We start from the raw sequence: 16,796 nt of genomic DNA, 5'->3' as shown, positions 1-16,796 counted from the left end.
ATCATGTTAATAGATGCAATAAAAGGATCCCTACAGACAAGTAACCTCGGCACCATTCCTTCATTTTATGAGGCTGTAAGGAAAAAACTGGGGAGAAGTCTCTTGTGTACAGAATAATTACCACAGAATGTAGCACAGCAATTACAAGAGGTTATGAACAAATATGTAATGTTGTTTAACCTGAAATTACAATATGGTGAACATCCTTCTCTTAGAAGAAGCTTTTGTGAGGTATAATCTGAAATTCATGTTAAAAGAATCCATTCATGTGGGTTTGGGCAAGTCAATGTGCCAGCATGTCATCGCTTTTTAAGCCTACTAGAATATAGCATGCTAAATTATGAAAACTGAGAAAATATGGAAGTTGGGTTTTTCCTAACTATAAGAGCTTTTGGTTAAATCTGACAAAAACACCAATGCCAGTTTTAACCTAAACAAGAAAAAAGACCTACACACAGCTAGTGTGACATGTGATCAAAGGGACACTAAATATTAAATAAAAATTAAATAAAATTGTATGATAGAGGGCTGATCACTCTCACAAATTACAAGATGCTCTTTCCGCTTTAAAAGACTACTCCTATTTATAAGCCAAATTTTTAATTAGACACATTGCATTTTGCTTATGAGCTCAGATTAAAGAAACTTGTGTTAACTATGACATTAACTTCCAATTGACAAGAGGCATAGGGACTGCTCTGTTGAAAAAATACTTTTTTCCCTTATTCTATTTAAATTAAAAATGCAAAGCAACTGTATTTCTCAGTTCACACAAAAGTTGTCTATGTTTTGTGAGATAATAACCTTCTACAAATTGTGATGTCACAATGAACTTTGCTTTATAAAGAAGAGTCATTAAACCAACTCAGGGATTCTAGGATTATATCTTCTTCTCATAATCACAGAAAATTATTGATGGGTGAAACTTGTGTGGTCAATTCCTTTAAAGCATATTAAAGTATCTCTCTAGTTCTGAATTAAGACAATAAAGGTATACTGGTTTTGAAAGGAAACTAAAGCTTTCTTTTATGATTTTGTTAGCTACTCTGAATATTATATTCAACCTATGAACAATAACTCAAATGCTGCCACTGGCACCCTAAAGTACCCTAAAGTAAATCACACAATTCTTTTTTTTTTTTTTTTTTTTCGTAAGAGTGAAGTGGTATACTTTTAAAGCAACACAGACTAAGTTGCGACTTAGGTTTTGTTCTCTGTAGCCAACAATGGACAGACATGCTTCAAAGCTGCTGGTCAAGGCCAACTGTGTGAGGTTCAACCAGGCCAAGTGCCAAGTCCTGCACTTCAGTTACAACGTCCCCATGCACCACCACAGGCTGGGGACAGAGTGGCTGGAAAGTGGCCCAGGGCAAAGGACCTAGGGGTGCTGGTTGACAGACAGCTAAACATGAGCCATCAGTGTGGCCAGGTGGCCAAGAAGGCCAATGGCACCGTGGCCTGTGTCAAGAATAGTGGCCAGGAGGACCAGGGAAGTGATTGTCCCCCTGTATTTGGCCCTGGTGAGGCTGCTTCTGGAGTTCTATTTCCAATTGGGGCCCCTCACTTGAAGAAAGACCGTGAGGTGCTGGAACATGTCCAGAAAAGGGTAACAGAGCTGATGAAGTCGTGAGAGGAGCTGCTGAGGGTGGGGCTATTCAGCCTGAAGAAAAGGAGGCTCAGGGGAGGTCTTATTGCTCTCTACTATTGCCTGAAAAGAGGTCATTGTCTGAAAGGTGGGGGTCGGCTTCTTCTCCAATGCATTCAGCAACAGGATGAGAGGACATAGTTCCAGACTGCACCAGGGGAGAGCCAGGGTGGACATCAGAAATCATTTCTTCACTGGAGGCATTGTTTAAGCAGTGGAGCAGGTTGCTCAGGGAAATGGCAGAATCACCATCCCTGGAGGCATTCAAGAAACAACAGGACATGGCACTTAATGCCATCATCTAGTTTACAAGGTGGTGGTCATCAGTCAAAGGTTGGACTTGAGGATCGTGGTCTTACCCAATGAAAATGATTCTGTAATTCTGTGCAAGATGACTCTGAACAACAGACATCTCACTGGATATTTGCAGTAAAAATAATGCTCCTTCCTTCCTCCCTGCCTTTCTATCCACCTCCTGCCAATGTCTGCAGTGGTTAAGTCTGCTGCTCACACATCTTCCAAACTGCATTTGGCATGTGGTGATAGCACAACAAAAGCTATCCAAAAGGCAATTAGCAGACAGTGTTAGCAGATTGTTCCAAGACTTTGGAGCCCTAGAAATTTTTTCTAACATTGCAGTAATTGCAAAATCTAAGTGGCTTTTTACTCAGAACAAATTTTCAATGAATCATAGGAAACATCCAAAACTGAGCTGAAAGAAGTTTTCTTTTAAAATACTTGTTTTTATTCAACATCTGACTTAAAGAAACAGCTGAACTAATCCTCATCAACAGAAGACAATATACATCTGTTGTGCCATAATTCAGTGTAACTGTTTTCTCATCAGGACTTGAGCCCAGCCAAGTAACTAAGCACCCAAATCCCCACAGATGTTTTACAACTTCCACAATCAGTTTGCAATAATAACAGCAAACCAATCAAGCTTTCCTATAAAAAGTCTCACAAGCTCTGTACATGGTAATTTTTTGCATTATAATTTCAGAGTTTAAATCTTCAAAAAAGATCCCTTTGGTGCACTGGTTTGTCTTTAAGTAAGAGGGACCTGTAGCTTAGCTACACATATAATTTTTCATAAGTTACTTGTCATAACCTGTGATAAAACGGAAGACTCAGATTGCAATTTTACTAAAATTTTCTTTTCTACAAGGTACATCTCCACTTCTGCTATTTTAAAAGAAACTTGGTCATCACATGTTCTTAAATATTTGGAAATGAGACAAGGACTACAAACATATTTAGAAGAAATTTAGCATTATTAATGGATATCTTGTTAACAACTTAGCATCAGAAACATCATTAACTGCATTTGTTCAAATGTCAATATTTTATGGCATATTGATGGGACAGATTTTGTTTTTCCCTTATGCTTGATATATTACTATCCCTTATTGTGTTCAGAAATGCTTTCTGGTTTGAAGTAAAAGATACTTATCTTGGTGGAGCAAATCCAGTACCATTGTCAGCAGGTGCTCCTCTATATAAGAAGAATGCAATTACTTTACCTCAACTCTAGCTTCTTCTCCAAGAATATTCCAGGAGGGCCACTAAATCCCTGGGAAACAACTGAGCTGAATAATAGTTCAGCTTGATATGATTCAAAATTTTTACACTCTATCTGGCCTGCAGAGAGGGAACACAACCATCATATATTCACATGAGAAGCTTGTGGCTGCTCTGAAGGAAAAGAATGAGACATGCCAAGTAGAGGTCAGCAGCAGCAAAGCTCTCAAACATATTCACCTAGTGGAAGAGGAAGCTTGACCTACCTTGCCTGGAACTTCCTCTTAACTCTGATTTTCTGTGGATTATTTGTTGAGCTTCCTAAAGTCTTATTTCCAAATCCTGATCCTTTTAAAAGATGGCACCTCAAGTGAGGTTTTATACACTGTTATTAATTTCCAGCTTTCTTTTAGGAATAAATAATAAAAAGGCATAAATGTATCTAGTGTTTACTGTTTCTATTATCTGTATACTGTGTCCATCTGAATCAGTTTTTACAGTATATTTAGAAAAGACTGTGAGTCAGCTAATATGCCTGGAGGGTATTTATTATTATTGCATATTCCTAATGCTTAATAATTAATAAACTATTAAGAAGTCACTGTTACTTCTGGAGAACTTTTCAAAACCATGTCAAAGCTGTTGCAGGTTGTGTGACTATTCCACTCAAAAATGAAACTTCTCTGGAATGCATCTCTTATTTCCATCAGTGCACCAACTCTCTTCTGACTCTGGTTTGACCACTCAACAGATCTGATATCACAACTGCTGGTTCACAGTTAAATGCCATGTTCACATGAGACAACCTGTTCATCTGTCACAAACTCCCTCACTTGACCAGTTCTGATTTTCTAAACCACTCTGACCGGGTAGTTTTGTGCTGGAAGGCTCTTCACCTGAGCGGATTTTTTTTTTCTGCATCACTGTAACCTTATCCTGGATCTGGGATTATCCATCCTAATTTTGTTTACACAGCAGGACAACAGAAAGCTGACGTGAGGATGATATGTGCTTTGGGTAATTTGAAATGCATATGTGCTCACATCAGATTTGGATCAAACTTGTACTGATCAGGCAGAGAACAGATATCAGTATTTTTAATAATAGAAACATGGTCTCAATTCTGCCTGCTCATATTTTTGAACTTTTCTCTGGTGTACAAATAGGTAAACATGTTTGTTTTCATAGATAGGCTCTATTTTAGGCTCTATTTTGATAGGCAATAATTAATGAGTTTGAGCTATGAGTCTTTCAGATGAAAGCAAATATACCAATCCCACAACTTCATAGAAAGTTCAGAATAATCTTCAGTAGAAGTATTACAATCTGTCACATGCAGGCTACATCAGAGAAGACATGCAGATGACATTTTGATAATCACTGTCATAAAATTACACTAAAGACATTAATTCAACAACCAACAACTAAGAATTCACAGAAAACATCTGAAACTTCTTAGCTGAATGAAAAAAATACATGATCAAACATTGATTTTCAGGCAATAATCTTATCACCCATAGGGATCAAAAGAAAATTCTCACCAACCACAGACAAAAACCATCAAAATGCATTATGATTTAAGAGTGTTTCATTTGGGATCAATATGCAAGGCAATATAACTGATGTGTACCTTTACTTATGGTTTGTCGAAGTTCATGGTTTAAGAGCTCTGAATCTTTGAGAAAACCTCAGTGTCCTGATTCTGGGGTCATGTTTTCATCAAAAGTTTGACTTTCTAGAGCAGGCAGTGCTCTAAAGAGCAGTGCAGAAGGGCCACCACAGACAAACTCCTTCAGCACTGATATTGAACAACCACCCTACAATTGAGCTTTACTAGCTAACACAGTGAGACTTGTTCGTACAAATCTCCTTCTCTTGCTGAGAAACATCTGAATGTACCATTTAGCACAAATAGCTCTGTGGTTGCATTTTTTTTCTGTGGGAGATGGTTTCACATACCTCCAATCTTGGCATTAAAGGCGATTCCTACTGTGCAGTGTGAGTTGTTTGCCGTGGCTGCCACTTCTCCGGCACAACGAGTTCCATGCCTGCAGTTAGACAAACATTTTTCCAAGTAAGCACAAACTATTGGGATTAAAGGCTTTAATTTTGCTTATCTTCAGGTGCTAAAATAACAACTATCCATCACATATCATAGTATTTAACCCCTCACAGTAATTTATACCCATGTTACAATATTCCTCTGAACATGTTTTAACATTACCACTATCACTTTAAACTCTTCATGCTGACTGGAAACATTCACAGACATACAGCAATGATAAGTAATTTAGAGCAACAGAAAGGAGTCTTAGATATCAGTTCTCAATTTTGAACAAAATCTTACATTTAAACAAAATATTTGTCCAGAATTCTATAACAACTATTCCCATTGCTAGTATGTGTATGTCCATCCAACCTCCACCATGCACAATATGCCATGAGTAAGATGAGGATGCACCAATGCCCACACTGCTGTTTAGAGGTGAGGCTAAAACTGTGTGCCAGGTATGCTCAAAGCTTAGGCACATCTTGGTCCTGCCTTGGGCCAATCCTGCAAGCCTGCTTGCCTTTCTGGGAGCAGTAAAAGTGTCAGAAGCACCTGTCACATCAGAGGTATGCTCTGTGCCTGGAAGCAGAACTGAGCTGCAAGTGCTCAATTTCAAGAAGCTGTGAAGGAAAACATGAAACTGCAAGAAGTGGCTGCTCACCCCCTTCCCCATTGTGCAAAGACACAGTGGGATGCTTTGCCTAGACCTGATCCATGCACTCTACAAGGTGACAGTGGCCGTCCATATTGTCCCCCTGGAAAGAAATCTGCCCCTGTGTTTTTTGGTTTTTGCCTTTAGCATGGATTTCACAGTGTGTTTCCTACTAATAAGTTGTACCCTCATCCTTGTGCAGTTAAGCAGCTCCATTGCAGAAATGTGACACAAGCAAGATGGAGCAGGCAGGGAACAATAGAGAGGTGTTGTGAAGGGGACATATAGAGTTTCAGCCCAGACAGCAAAAGAAATGGGAAGTTGATAAAACATAGACAGAAAGACAATATAAGGCTTGAGTAACCAAAAAGAAAGAAATTTAAGTGAAAGGGAGAAATGAAAAACTACACAGCAAGGACTTCAGAGGAGGCTGATATCAGTTGTGTACACAGACACTTCTCCTGGTGGTGGTTGACAGAATTGCTTGCACACACATTTGGAGAACACAGATGCCTTTTAATTAAAGTTGATGATCGTATTACAAACAAGAATCACTGCTGCTTTCCGTTGGTACAGCTTGTTTTGATAGAGTCATTCCTTATTTCATTATTATTAGAGTAACTTTTCCTCCTTACCCTTTTAAGACACTTAGATGGGAGACACTAAGATGACTTGTTTGGAATGGATTAATGTAAAACAAGAACAAAAAATAGGACTAGGAAAAAAGAGAAGAAATAAAAAAGTAAGCAATATAAACGATCAATGCTAAACTGCTAAAATGTCAAAAACTATATTCAGTTTATTTGACAAATAAGATATACATATAACATATGAGAAGAGTGTAACCTTTATTCATTAAATCAAACTGACAAGTTGGAAACTGATTAACTCTAAAGCTGGTTCAAGATTTCACAATTACATTATTTTAACTTATTTCCTATTGATCTGTCACAATTCATTATCTGGTTGCCAAACTTGACCAGAGAATTTTTCAAGACTAAATTTGAAGTTTATTTTTCATAAGAAGACTTTTTAAAGGTGAATTCTTCTTCATTTAAAAAAAGCTTGTTTGACTTTAATTGGCAAATAAATGTCCTACCCATTTATAGAATTCATTTGAAAAGCCTGAAGTAAATAATTTTAAAAAATCACAGAAAACAAATTTCAAAAATATCCCGCTTTATTTTCAAGTATTTCTAAATAGTCTTCTAGCTCTGTGTTTGAAATAATGTCTTTTAAAAATGTCTTAATATTTAAATGAAAAGACCTGTCTTAAAAAGTTTTACAAGACATTATATCCAAACATCTCTTCTTTTTATTATGGTTTTGTTAGGTATCACATGCAAGTTTTGAGGCAATATTACTCAAACATAAAGCACATACAATTATACTTTAGAAATGTAGAAATACCTGCAGAGATCACTTAGTGCATATAATTCATTAATAAATCATCCCCTGCCTGGTGAAAGGCACGTGGCTAAACTGCAGCTTCCCAGACAGAGACTGTGTTGCCAAGAAATCCCTCATAGGTACCAAGTATTGGAAGATGTGATGGGAGGAAGGTCTTTCAGTAGAGAAAGTGAGTGGATAGAAGCCACACCTGGAGGAGGGAGGCTGCTTGGGGAAGAATAGAACAAACAGCTTCCAATTTCCCTTGGCTCCAAACGGACCTGCTACTTTGGTAGCTACATCCAACAGGCCCTATCAAAAAGATTGGACTTCCACTGTATCATCAAACATACTGGTTACCCCAGGGCCAAGTAATATGTTCAACATTAGTTCTGCTCACACCTCTTGGGATCCCTTTTTCTAGGGGGAAACTTCCTGTGCTTAAAGACAATGCATTAGTACTAAGAAATAAAAATCCAACTTCGTCATTATTATAAATTAGAGCAGAATCCCAGGGATGTAACCTGTAACATGAACTAAACTATGTATGGAGCTTAAAATAAAAATCCAACTTAGTCATTATTATAAATTAGAGCAGAATCCCAGGGATGTAACCTGTAACATGAACTAAACTATGGTGGAGCTTGAAAATTATAAGAATAAAGGAATTTTAAATGTTCTAAGAATTTTCAACCCTATGGAAAGAGAAAGAATGGAAATTTGGGTAGCTATTTGTATTTGTAGGAAAATACTTGAGTTGCAATTTATTTTTTGCAAAGCTCTTCTTTAGTTACAACTTTTAAATGTTTTCAAAGTTGTGTCTTAAACTGCAATATAATCCTTAACAGAAAATGTGGTATCTGAAGGGTTACAATATAATCACAGATGGAGAAACAACATATTTTAACAGGAATCATAAGAAATGCATTTTCTTGCATCCCAGACAAGTGTCTTATATAGTACTGAAAAAAATATTCTTTTTAGAGCTGTCATATATAAATGTTCTCTAATAATATGGAGGGTGGAAAACACTTTCCAAATTGACACTAGGTCTGATGCTTTTCTAGGAACATTTGAATAAGGACATAAAAATGAACTGTCATATGTTAAAAGCACAGGCAAGCAAAATATCAATCTTTTGTCTTTAAAACATAATCTGCAACAGCTGAAAAATAGCAATAATAAAGCTACTTCCCAAAGGAGAGATATTTGGATACTAACAGTGGAGAAAGATGACAGAGTAAATATGGAAAACAAGTTACACAAATCTTCAATGTGTGATATCAAGAAAAATGCCAAAGACCTGGGTGTCATCACAGGCAAGATACTGTTTCTCAGCATTATAGTTTTGTAATGTGGTTACAGCACAGGACTGGAAGATCTCCAGTCAACGTCCCCAGGGCTAATGACTTTTTGCATGATTATGGGAAGTTGCTTTTAGAACAACTTGAAAATATCTCATCTATTTCTCACAAAATCAAAGATGACAGCATTAAAACAAACACATGGAACACTTCACACGTCAGACACGCAAATTTTAAACTTAACAGTGTGGGTAACAGCAATGCTTGCCACTGTCTCAGCATTTGTTAGCTATTAGCAGTTGATTTGTCACAAGTGTGAAGTTCTGATGCAAGCCTAGAAAAGGAATATGCCTCTGAAATTCCATTAGCATTTTACAGTGTTGTTTTTGTGAGTCAGAAAATTAATTGAACATATAAAACAAATACATCTTTTTTCTTGACTTTCAAGACAAACAATGAATAGATGGTCCGATGGAGCCAATGAAATAAGATGTAGACTAAAAGATATCAAACAAAATCAGTAAATAATATATCTAGCCAAGTATATAGTCTAATGTACTAAAAACATTAAAAAAGTAGTGATTTCTTAATATGCTTTAATCCAAGGGAAAATTTTTATTCAGCCTCTTTTCTGGAAGGAAAAACAAACACTGATGAGAAGAAATACAACAGTTTAATCACCAGGACACCAAAACTTTCAGTTGAGTTTTTTTTCTCATACTGCCTTTCATGCTAACTGCACAGTAACCTTCTCAAGGTGGGCAATCCTACTCTTAAGTCACTAAAGCAAATTGCAAGTATAACCTGTACAGATAAGTTCCCATGCTCTGGAATTAAACCTATTCAACAGTAACATCAAGGATAGTATTACCTTGGAAGAGTATATGACTACCTAGACATACCTAAGTAAAAGCACTACTTCGTCTCCTTTTGAAACTGAAGCATATGAGACTCTTTAGACTTCAAGACTCTCCTGCCTTGTAAGCAAAAAGGTTTTTTTATAACCAAATGCCAGTTCTTTAGTTGAGAGGCTGTAGAAAGGGTGGAAAATCCTAGAACAATGAGGTTACAAGCAATTCTGGCACTCTTTTTTTGTACAGCTTAAAGAATAGAGATAGCAAGGAGGCTCAGGGAAGACATTATTGCTCTTTGCAACTGCCTGAAAGGAGGGTGTAACACATGGGGGGTCAGTTTCTTCCCCTACTCAACAGCAACAGGAGAAGACAACGAAGTCTTAAGATGCACTAGGAAGGGTTTAAGCTGGACATTAGGAAGAATTTCTTCACAGGAGTGATGGGGCACTGGAATGGGCTGCCCAGGGAGGTGGTGGAGTCACTGCCCCTGGAAGTGTTTAAGAAAAGACTGGCATTCAGTGCCACCATGACAAGGTGATGGACCACAGGTTGGACTTGATCTCAATGGTCTTTTCCAGCCTAGTTAATCCTGTGATTCTGTAGCACAAACACTTGGTAAGAGTCAAATACCTGTCTACACTTTTCTCATTCTTAATCTCTGAGATTAGATAGCTTTATCACTTTGCTCATGACATACAGAAAAAAGAACAAAAGCCCAAGTTCAAATCTTGGCTAGCAAAATGGTAAGGGGAACAACTACATTACACATCTTAATGAGGGATAAATGACAAAATCAGGAGTATGTTTTTATATAAGAAAAAAAAATGGAAGTAATTTTTAAAAATAGTTAATTTAGCTAATTCTTTACACTTGGGATTATTGGTTCACCAAAAAAAGGAAATTCTTCCTTTCAGTCTGCAACAGTCTCATTGACTAGGACACAATCCTAGAACTGAAGATTTTGCAGCATCCTAATAACATTACTTGCTTAATTTTGAGTAACAGCAGGGTAACTTTGTACCAATAAAGCTATCCTTAAAATTTCCCAAAGCAACTTCTAAACATAACAAACAGAATAAACCACTTTTCCAGTACATCTCCTTCTTTGAGATACTGGCCCTCTCTCACATATTAATACAGCCAAAAGATGTCAGGAGTAAAGTACATTGGGTCATCCAGAACTTCAGGTATCTCTGGGTGAAATCCACACTATTTCCACAAAAATAAATACCTTGCTTCTTTGGGGAGAAGAAAGAATGATGGTGAGTATAAGGTTGCCCTTTCATAGTTTTCTTGTAGGGCTTGACACAAACTCTCATGTAAGTAAAGAAAGGTACAAAAGTAAGTGTATTTAAATGAGCAAAAAAATCTTTGCAGACACTTCTTACACTATTTTAACAATAATTCACTTCACTTTAATTTACCCTTGTTCATCTCAAAAATGAAGTATTGCTACCTAAGTATATTCAGGATGAGATTTGAAAAATTATGCCTCATAGTAATTCTCCACATAAAAATATGGATAATGAGCATAGTTTCAGGTTTTTTTTAATTCTTTTGAGTCTAAAATTAATCCTAATTCGGGAACAAGGCCTCAGATTGCAAAACAAATTAGTGTCACTCGCAATGTTACCTTACACAAATCAGAAGCTCTTGGTATGCTTTATGAATGGTTCCTGTTAATTTAACTTTCTGGTTTATATCTTTAACTAATGAACTGCTATCAATGTTTCTGAATATATGGCTATCCAAAGTCAATGATCTATTACAATTTCAATAGTCTTTGAATGCTTTAGAGTACAAACTGGAACACTACAGAATTATTATTTTGGCTAGGCCATGTATTTGCTATTCCAAGGTAAGTCCACCCATATTTACCCAAGATATCCTTAGAAAACAAAGTCTCAGACACAATGAATAAAACTTATTTGAAAGCTGCTGCTGAAAATTCCAACTGTACCTCCTGCAGTGAACATTCATACTTGAGAAAGGCTACAATATACTGGCTGCACTACATTATCTGTGCAGTAAGAAGAGCCTTGGTTGAGATGGATACAGGTGAAGCAGTTTGCCATTTATTTTTTCAAAAAGTCATTAACTAAACCACACAAATTTGATTTTCCACTTGTATGCATTTCATCACTATTACTATAACATCTAAACTACTAAAAAAGTAATACTTTTTGGATGTAAGAAGACACTTCCATTCTCGATCTACTGAAGAGGTACTGAAAGCTTGAACTGCAAATTTGAGACCAAAAGAAGCACCTCTACTAGAATAGCCACATCTTAACAATAACTTTCAGAACAAATACTTAAGTTCTACACACTTTTCTTTGTTCTGTAAGCAAATCACCATATAACATCTGTAAACAAAGTCAGGAATAAAACTTTGGACTGCAGTTTCTCAGCATACCTGCACAAGCTAGCTAACTACATTAGCCAGTGAGAGGCAGGAATATTTTGATGAGAAGCAAGAATGTTTTCTTCCACATTACTGCTTGCCTGTGGCAGAGGTTTGATTTGTGAATTAGAAGACTTGATACTGCAACCTAATTGAGCATGAAAAAAACAAGTAATGTAATTTATTTGGTTTATGATTTTCATTTATTTGTTCTTATAGCTGCCAAGTTGATTTCTAAGGTTTTCAGTGGCACTTGACCTTCTTTGGAGCTAGATAGTTTCCTATGTATTTGAAGTATCCTATGTATCTGTAGACACCACAATTTCCTTTGACAAATGCATCTGTGTTGTTACAGGTAATACCTAAAATTACATGAATTAAAGCAATCAAAGGAGTAAAATTGGTTTTCTACTTTTTTTCCACCTGCATTGCCCTGCCAGTTATGTGATGCTTTCACATCAAAGACATCAAAGACATATGGACCAGCACAGCAATTGTGGGATCAGAAACTCTGCAACAGCTCCATGTTTGAATACTTCCCTGGACTGTAGGACCCTTATACCAGAATGTTTCTATTATATATATATAAAATGTAGCTTATACTGCCAAAGATCCACTGGTCAATGTAACAGTGAAACTGAGCTTGCAGTAATAATGCTTCAGATATCTGTTGCTATAAAGATGGCTTCCAAAGCTATTAGTTACTAAACTCCTGAGAACTAGAACTAGCTTTTAAAAAGTTGAGCTATTGACCCTGGCAGACAGCTAGCTCCCACTCAGTCATTTGCTCCCTCCTTCCCACTGGAACTGGTGTGAGATTTGAAAGAGCCAATGAGAGAAAAACTTGTCATTTGAGATAAAAACAGTTCAAGGAAAAGAAAATAAATAAAACATAATCAAGTGAGCCACAGACAATTACTCAGCATGTCCCAGAACCAGACTTAAGCCACTCTCCAACCAACACTTACTTTGGCAATAACCCCCTCAGATTAATAAGTAGCACACTGTTACATGTCATGGGTTATCTCCAAGAAGTTGGAATCTCTTGTCCCAGCTGTGTCACTTTTGAGCCTCTTTTCCCTGATCAGCCTCCTGAATGAGAGAGCACTGTGAGTAACTGAGAACACCTTGGTGCTCTTCAAGCTAAGCAGTAGCTAAAATATGCGTTATCAACACTGATCTGGTCACAAATATAAAACACAGGACCATGACCTTAACTAATGTCTATGTTCTTTCACATAATCGCAGAACAATTTAACTTGGAAAAGACTTTCAGGACAAGTGAAGTCAACCTTTGATCTTCACCACCTTGTAAACTAGATGATGGCATTAAGTGCCATGTCCTGTTGTTTCTTGAATGCCTCCAGGGATGGTGATTCTGCCATTTCCCTGAGCAACCTGCTCCACTGCTTAAACAATGCCTCCAGTGAAGAAATGATTTCTGATGTCCACCCTGGCTCTCCCCTGGTGCAGTCTGGGACTATGTCCTCTCATCCTGTTGCTGAATGCATTGGAGAAGAAGCCGACCCCCACCTTTCAGACAATGACCTCTTTTCAGGCAATAGTAGAGAGCAATAAGACCTCCCCTGAGCCTCCTTTTCTTCAGGCTGAATAGCCCCACCCTCAGCAGCTCCTCTCACGACTTCATCAGCTCTGTTACCCTTTTCTGGACATGTTCCAGCACCTCACGGTCTTTCTTCAAGTGAGGGGCCCTGATTGGAAATAGAACTCCAGAAGCAGCCTCACCAGGGCCAAATACAGGGGGACAATCACTTCCCTGGTCCTCCTGGCCACTATTCTTGACACAGGCCACGGTGCCATTGGCCTTCTTGGCCACCTGGCCACACTGATGGCTCATGTTTAGCTGTCTGTCAACCAGCACCCCTAGGTCCTTTGCCCTGGGCCACTTTCCAGCCACTCTGTCCCCAGCCTGTGGTGGTGCATGGGGACGTTGTAACTGAAGTGCAGGACTTGGCACTTGACCTGGTTGAACCTCACACAGTTGGCCTCCAATTATGAATCCATTTTGTCCAGATTCCTCTGCAGAGCCTATCTGCCCTTCAGCAGATAAACATGCACCCAACCTGGCAGCATTCACAAATTTACCCACTTTACACTCAATTACCTCACCCAAATCATCAATAAAGATATTAAACAGTATTGGACCTAACACAGAGCCCTGGAAACACCAGCAGTGACCAGATGCCAGCTGGATGCAGCACCATTTACCACCACATTCTGGGTCTGGACATCCAGTCAGCTTTTCAACCTAGGGAAGAGTGCAGCTGTCCAAGCTGTGAGCTGTCAGCTTTTACAGGAGAATAACATGTGAGACAGTATAAAAGGCTTTGTTGCAGTCCAGGCAGATAACATCCACAGCCTTTCTATCATCCCTTAGGCAGGTCAGTTGGTCATATAAGGAAGATCAGGTTAGTCAAGCAGGACTTAACTTTCCCTGCTGCCTAGGCCTGATCCCTTGGTTGTCCTGGATGTGCTGTGTGATCACACTCAAGATAATCTGTTTATAACCATGCTGGGCACCAGGGTCAGGCTGAAAGGGCTGTAGTTCGTTGGAACTTCCTTACAGCCCTTCTTGGGGATGGGTATCACTGCGGCCAACTTCTATTCATCTGTGATTTCCCTGGTAAGCCAGAACTGATGTCAAATAATGGAGAGCAGCTTCCTGAGTACATTTGGATGAATCTCACTCTGTCCCATAGACTTGTGAGTTTCCAAGTGGCACAGCCAGTCTTTCATGACTTTGTTCCATATTGCAGTGGGTCCACTCTGCTTTTTGTCCCTGCCCAGTTTAGGGGGCTGGTTGTCTTTACTGTTAAAGATTGATGCAAAGAAAGCATTAAGTTCTCTCAACATGTTCCTCATCATTGGTCATATTCCCCATCAGGGCCAATAAAAAATGGAGATTTTCCTTGGCCTTCTTTCTGTTCTTAATGCATTTATAAAAACATTTTCTATTATCCTTTATAGCAGCAGCCAGATTGAGCTCTAGTTGAGATTTCACCTTTCTAGTTTTCCTTCTTCATGACCTAACATCACTATATTCTTCCAGAGTTTTCTGGCCCTTCTTCCAAGGGCCATAAAACAACATTTTTTATCTGAGTTCCTGCAAAAGTTCCCTCTAATTCCAGGCCAAGTTTCTTCTCTGATTGCTCACCTAATAGGGTGGTCTGCTCCTCTATCTTTAAGATTTCCATCTTAAAGTATGTCCAGTCTTCCTGGATCCCTTTATTATGAAGAACTGATCACCTTAAATTCATGGCCATGAGTCTGCTCTGTTACAGATACACTCTGTACTTAGATAGCTTCCATTTTATATTTCTGTTTCACAAGACTTGTATGATAGTATATTATCAGTCACTGTATATTCTGATTTATATTTTTCAACCACACTGACACCAATCTGCATCATCTGAAGATATCTCAGGTGCTTGAGCAACCTCCTTGTACTTAAAATCTCCACACTTCTGTGTAACGGAAGTCCCAATGACACAGAAAAAAAAGTACTTCTCAAAAATATTTTGCATCAGTTCTACTGAAATCACACCTAAGCAGAAATGAAAAATATCTTATGAATACAAGAGTGCAAATCTGGAGTTTCACTCTTAGATGTCCTTGGCAGGAAAAGAAGTCCTGGAAGCCTTTGGAGATCCCAAGAACAGTGTAGGGGAACCCTCATAGGGAAAATTTTCTTTCATGCAAGGAAGATACTGACAGATGCAAGAACCGAAAAATCACAACACAAAGGAGGAGCAATACAGTGATGTGCACACAGGTCATGGATGGCTCTTCATCTAGTCTGCATGCTCCATTTTTCATAGTGAATAACTGCTGTGACAACATTTTAAAGATATAAAGATTATGTAACTCTGGATCTGCAACATATTCCAGCTCAGAGACACTTCCTACCTATCTTGAATTTTGAGTCTAATTTCAACTACATTGTGCTTAATCCTAAATTTCAATTGATGCTGTTCTGCATCAAACAGACCTTCCATTTCTCCTTAAAGATCCTTTTCAAAGATGAATGAGGAAATCGTTGAAATAAATTCAAGTCCTACTTTTATCTGTCTTGATAATTGCTTTTTAATGAAACTTATGTAATTTATTCAGCAGGAGCAAAGTTTCCTTTTACTTGGAAAAAGGGTTTCAGCACTGGAAGTCTAATTCTCACACACTCACTTCAGTGCAGAACAAGTCAGCAGCTGTTCATCTGATGTTTATGGAGTCTTAAGAAGAGAAGAGCAGAGACATAAGTTTGGGCTGAAAGGACAAGTAAAACATACCTTCTCACTCTACGCTTGTCTTTGCCGCTCCTTGACAAACCTAGCCAACAGCCATACCATCACATATTTTGGCTAAATAAACAAGCTATAGTCTCCTCAGTTTTCTAACACCAGAGATTTGATGATTGCTTTGAGTCTGTATAGCAGTACAAGTAATTTTTAAACCAGGTTGAACATATACTAATTAGTGCAATCTACATCTGTAATATCCATTCCTTTACTTCTATTTTGGTTATTCTCCTACAGGAAAAGAAAAAAGATAATTTGTCTTCAAGAGAGAAATCTGACTTTGATAAAATGTCTAAGGTAATAATGTGACCATATCTTTAAGAAAAATTACAGAATCACAGAAATGTAAATCAAGGCTATAAAAATAAACCTGCCAGCAGCACTAACCTCATAAATGCACATTTTTTAATTTGTAAGAAAAGGCAACATCTAAAAATTACTTATAAAAAAACCCTAGGAATTGCATGAAGACATTAATTTCTAGCATAACTTAGCAAAGTTCAACCATTAATAGTATATTTATAAAAATGTTTCCATTTAATAGCTTTTGACACTGGATTCACAATTCCTTTATCAAATCTATAATTAGAGGTAAGTCCTGATGCAACAAACATTAGAAGGGTAATCAATGCTGTACTTGTGCCAGCTGAAAAATCTCAATGGA

General features: G+C 37.8%; 1 protein-coding gene across 9 annotated transcripts in view; it reads right to left on the bottom strand.

The window, feature by feature from the left end:
- The window catches only part of PCSK5 (proprotein convertase subtilisin/kexin type 5), a 229,498-nt gene that overhangs the window by 131,669 nt on the left and 81,033 nt on the right, over positions 1-16,796 (bottom strand). For all 9 annotated transcript variants that reach the window (XM_085566214.1, XM_085566213.1, XM_021541528.4 and 6 more), the window contains one exon: positions 5,126-5,214. In XM_085566214.1, the coding sequence (XP_085422340.1) occupies positions 5,126-5,214 (89 nt within the window). The remainder of the gene's footprint in view (positions 1-5,125; positions 5,215-16,796) is intronic.

This window comes from Lonchura striata, chromosome Z (genome assembly GCF_050655825.1).
Source record: "Lonchura striata isolate lonStrDom1 chromosome Z, ASM5065582v1, whole genome shotgun sequence".
Classification (NCBI taxonomy): Eukaryota; Metazoa; Chordata; class Aves; order Passeriformes; family Estrildidae; genus Lonchura; species Lonchura striata.
The sequence above is the reverse complement of the archived record's forward strand: the minus strand, read 5'-3'. Positions and strand labels throughout refer to the sequence as shown.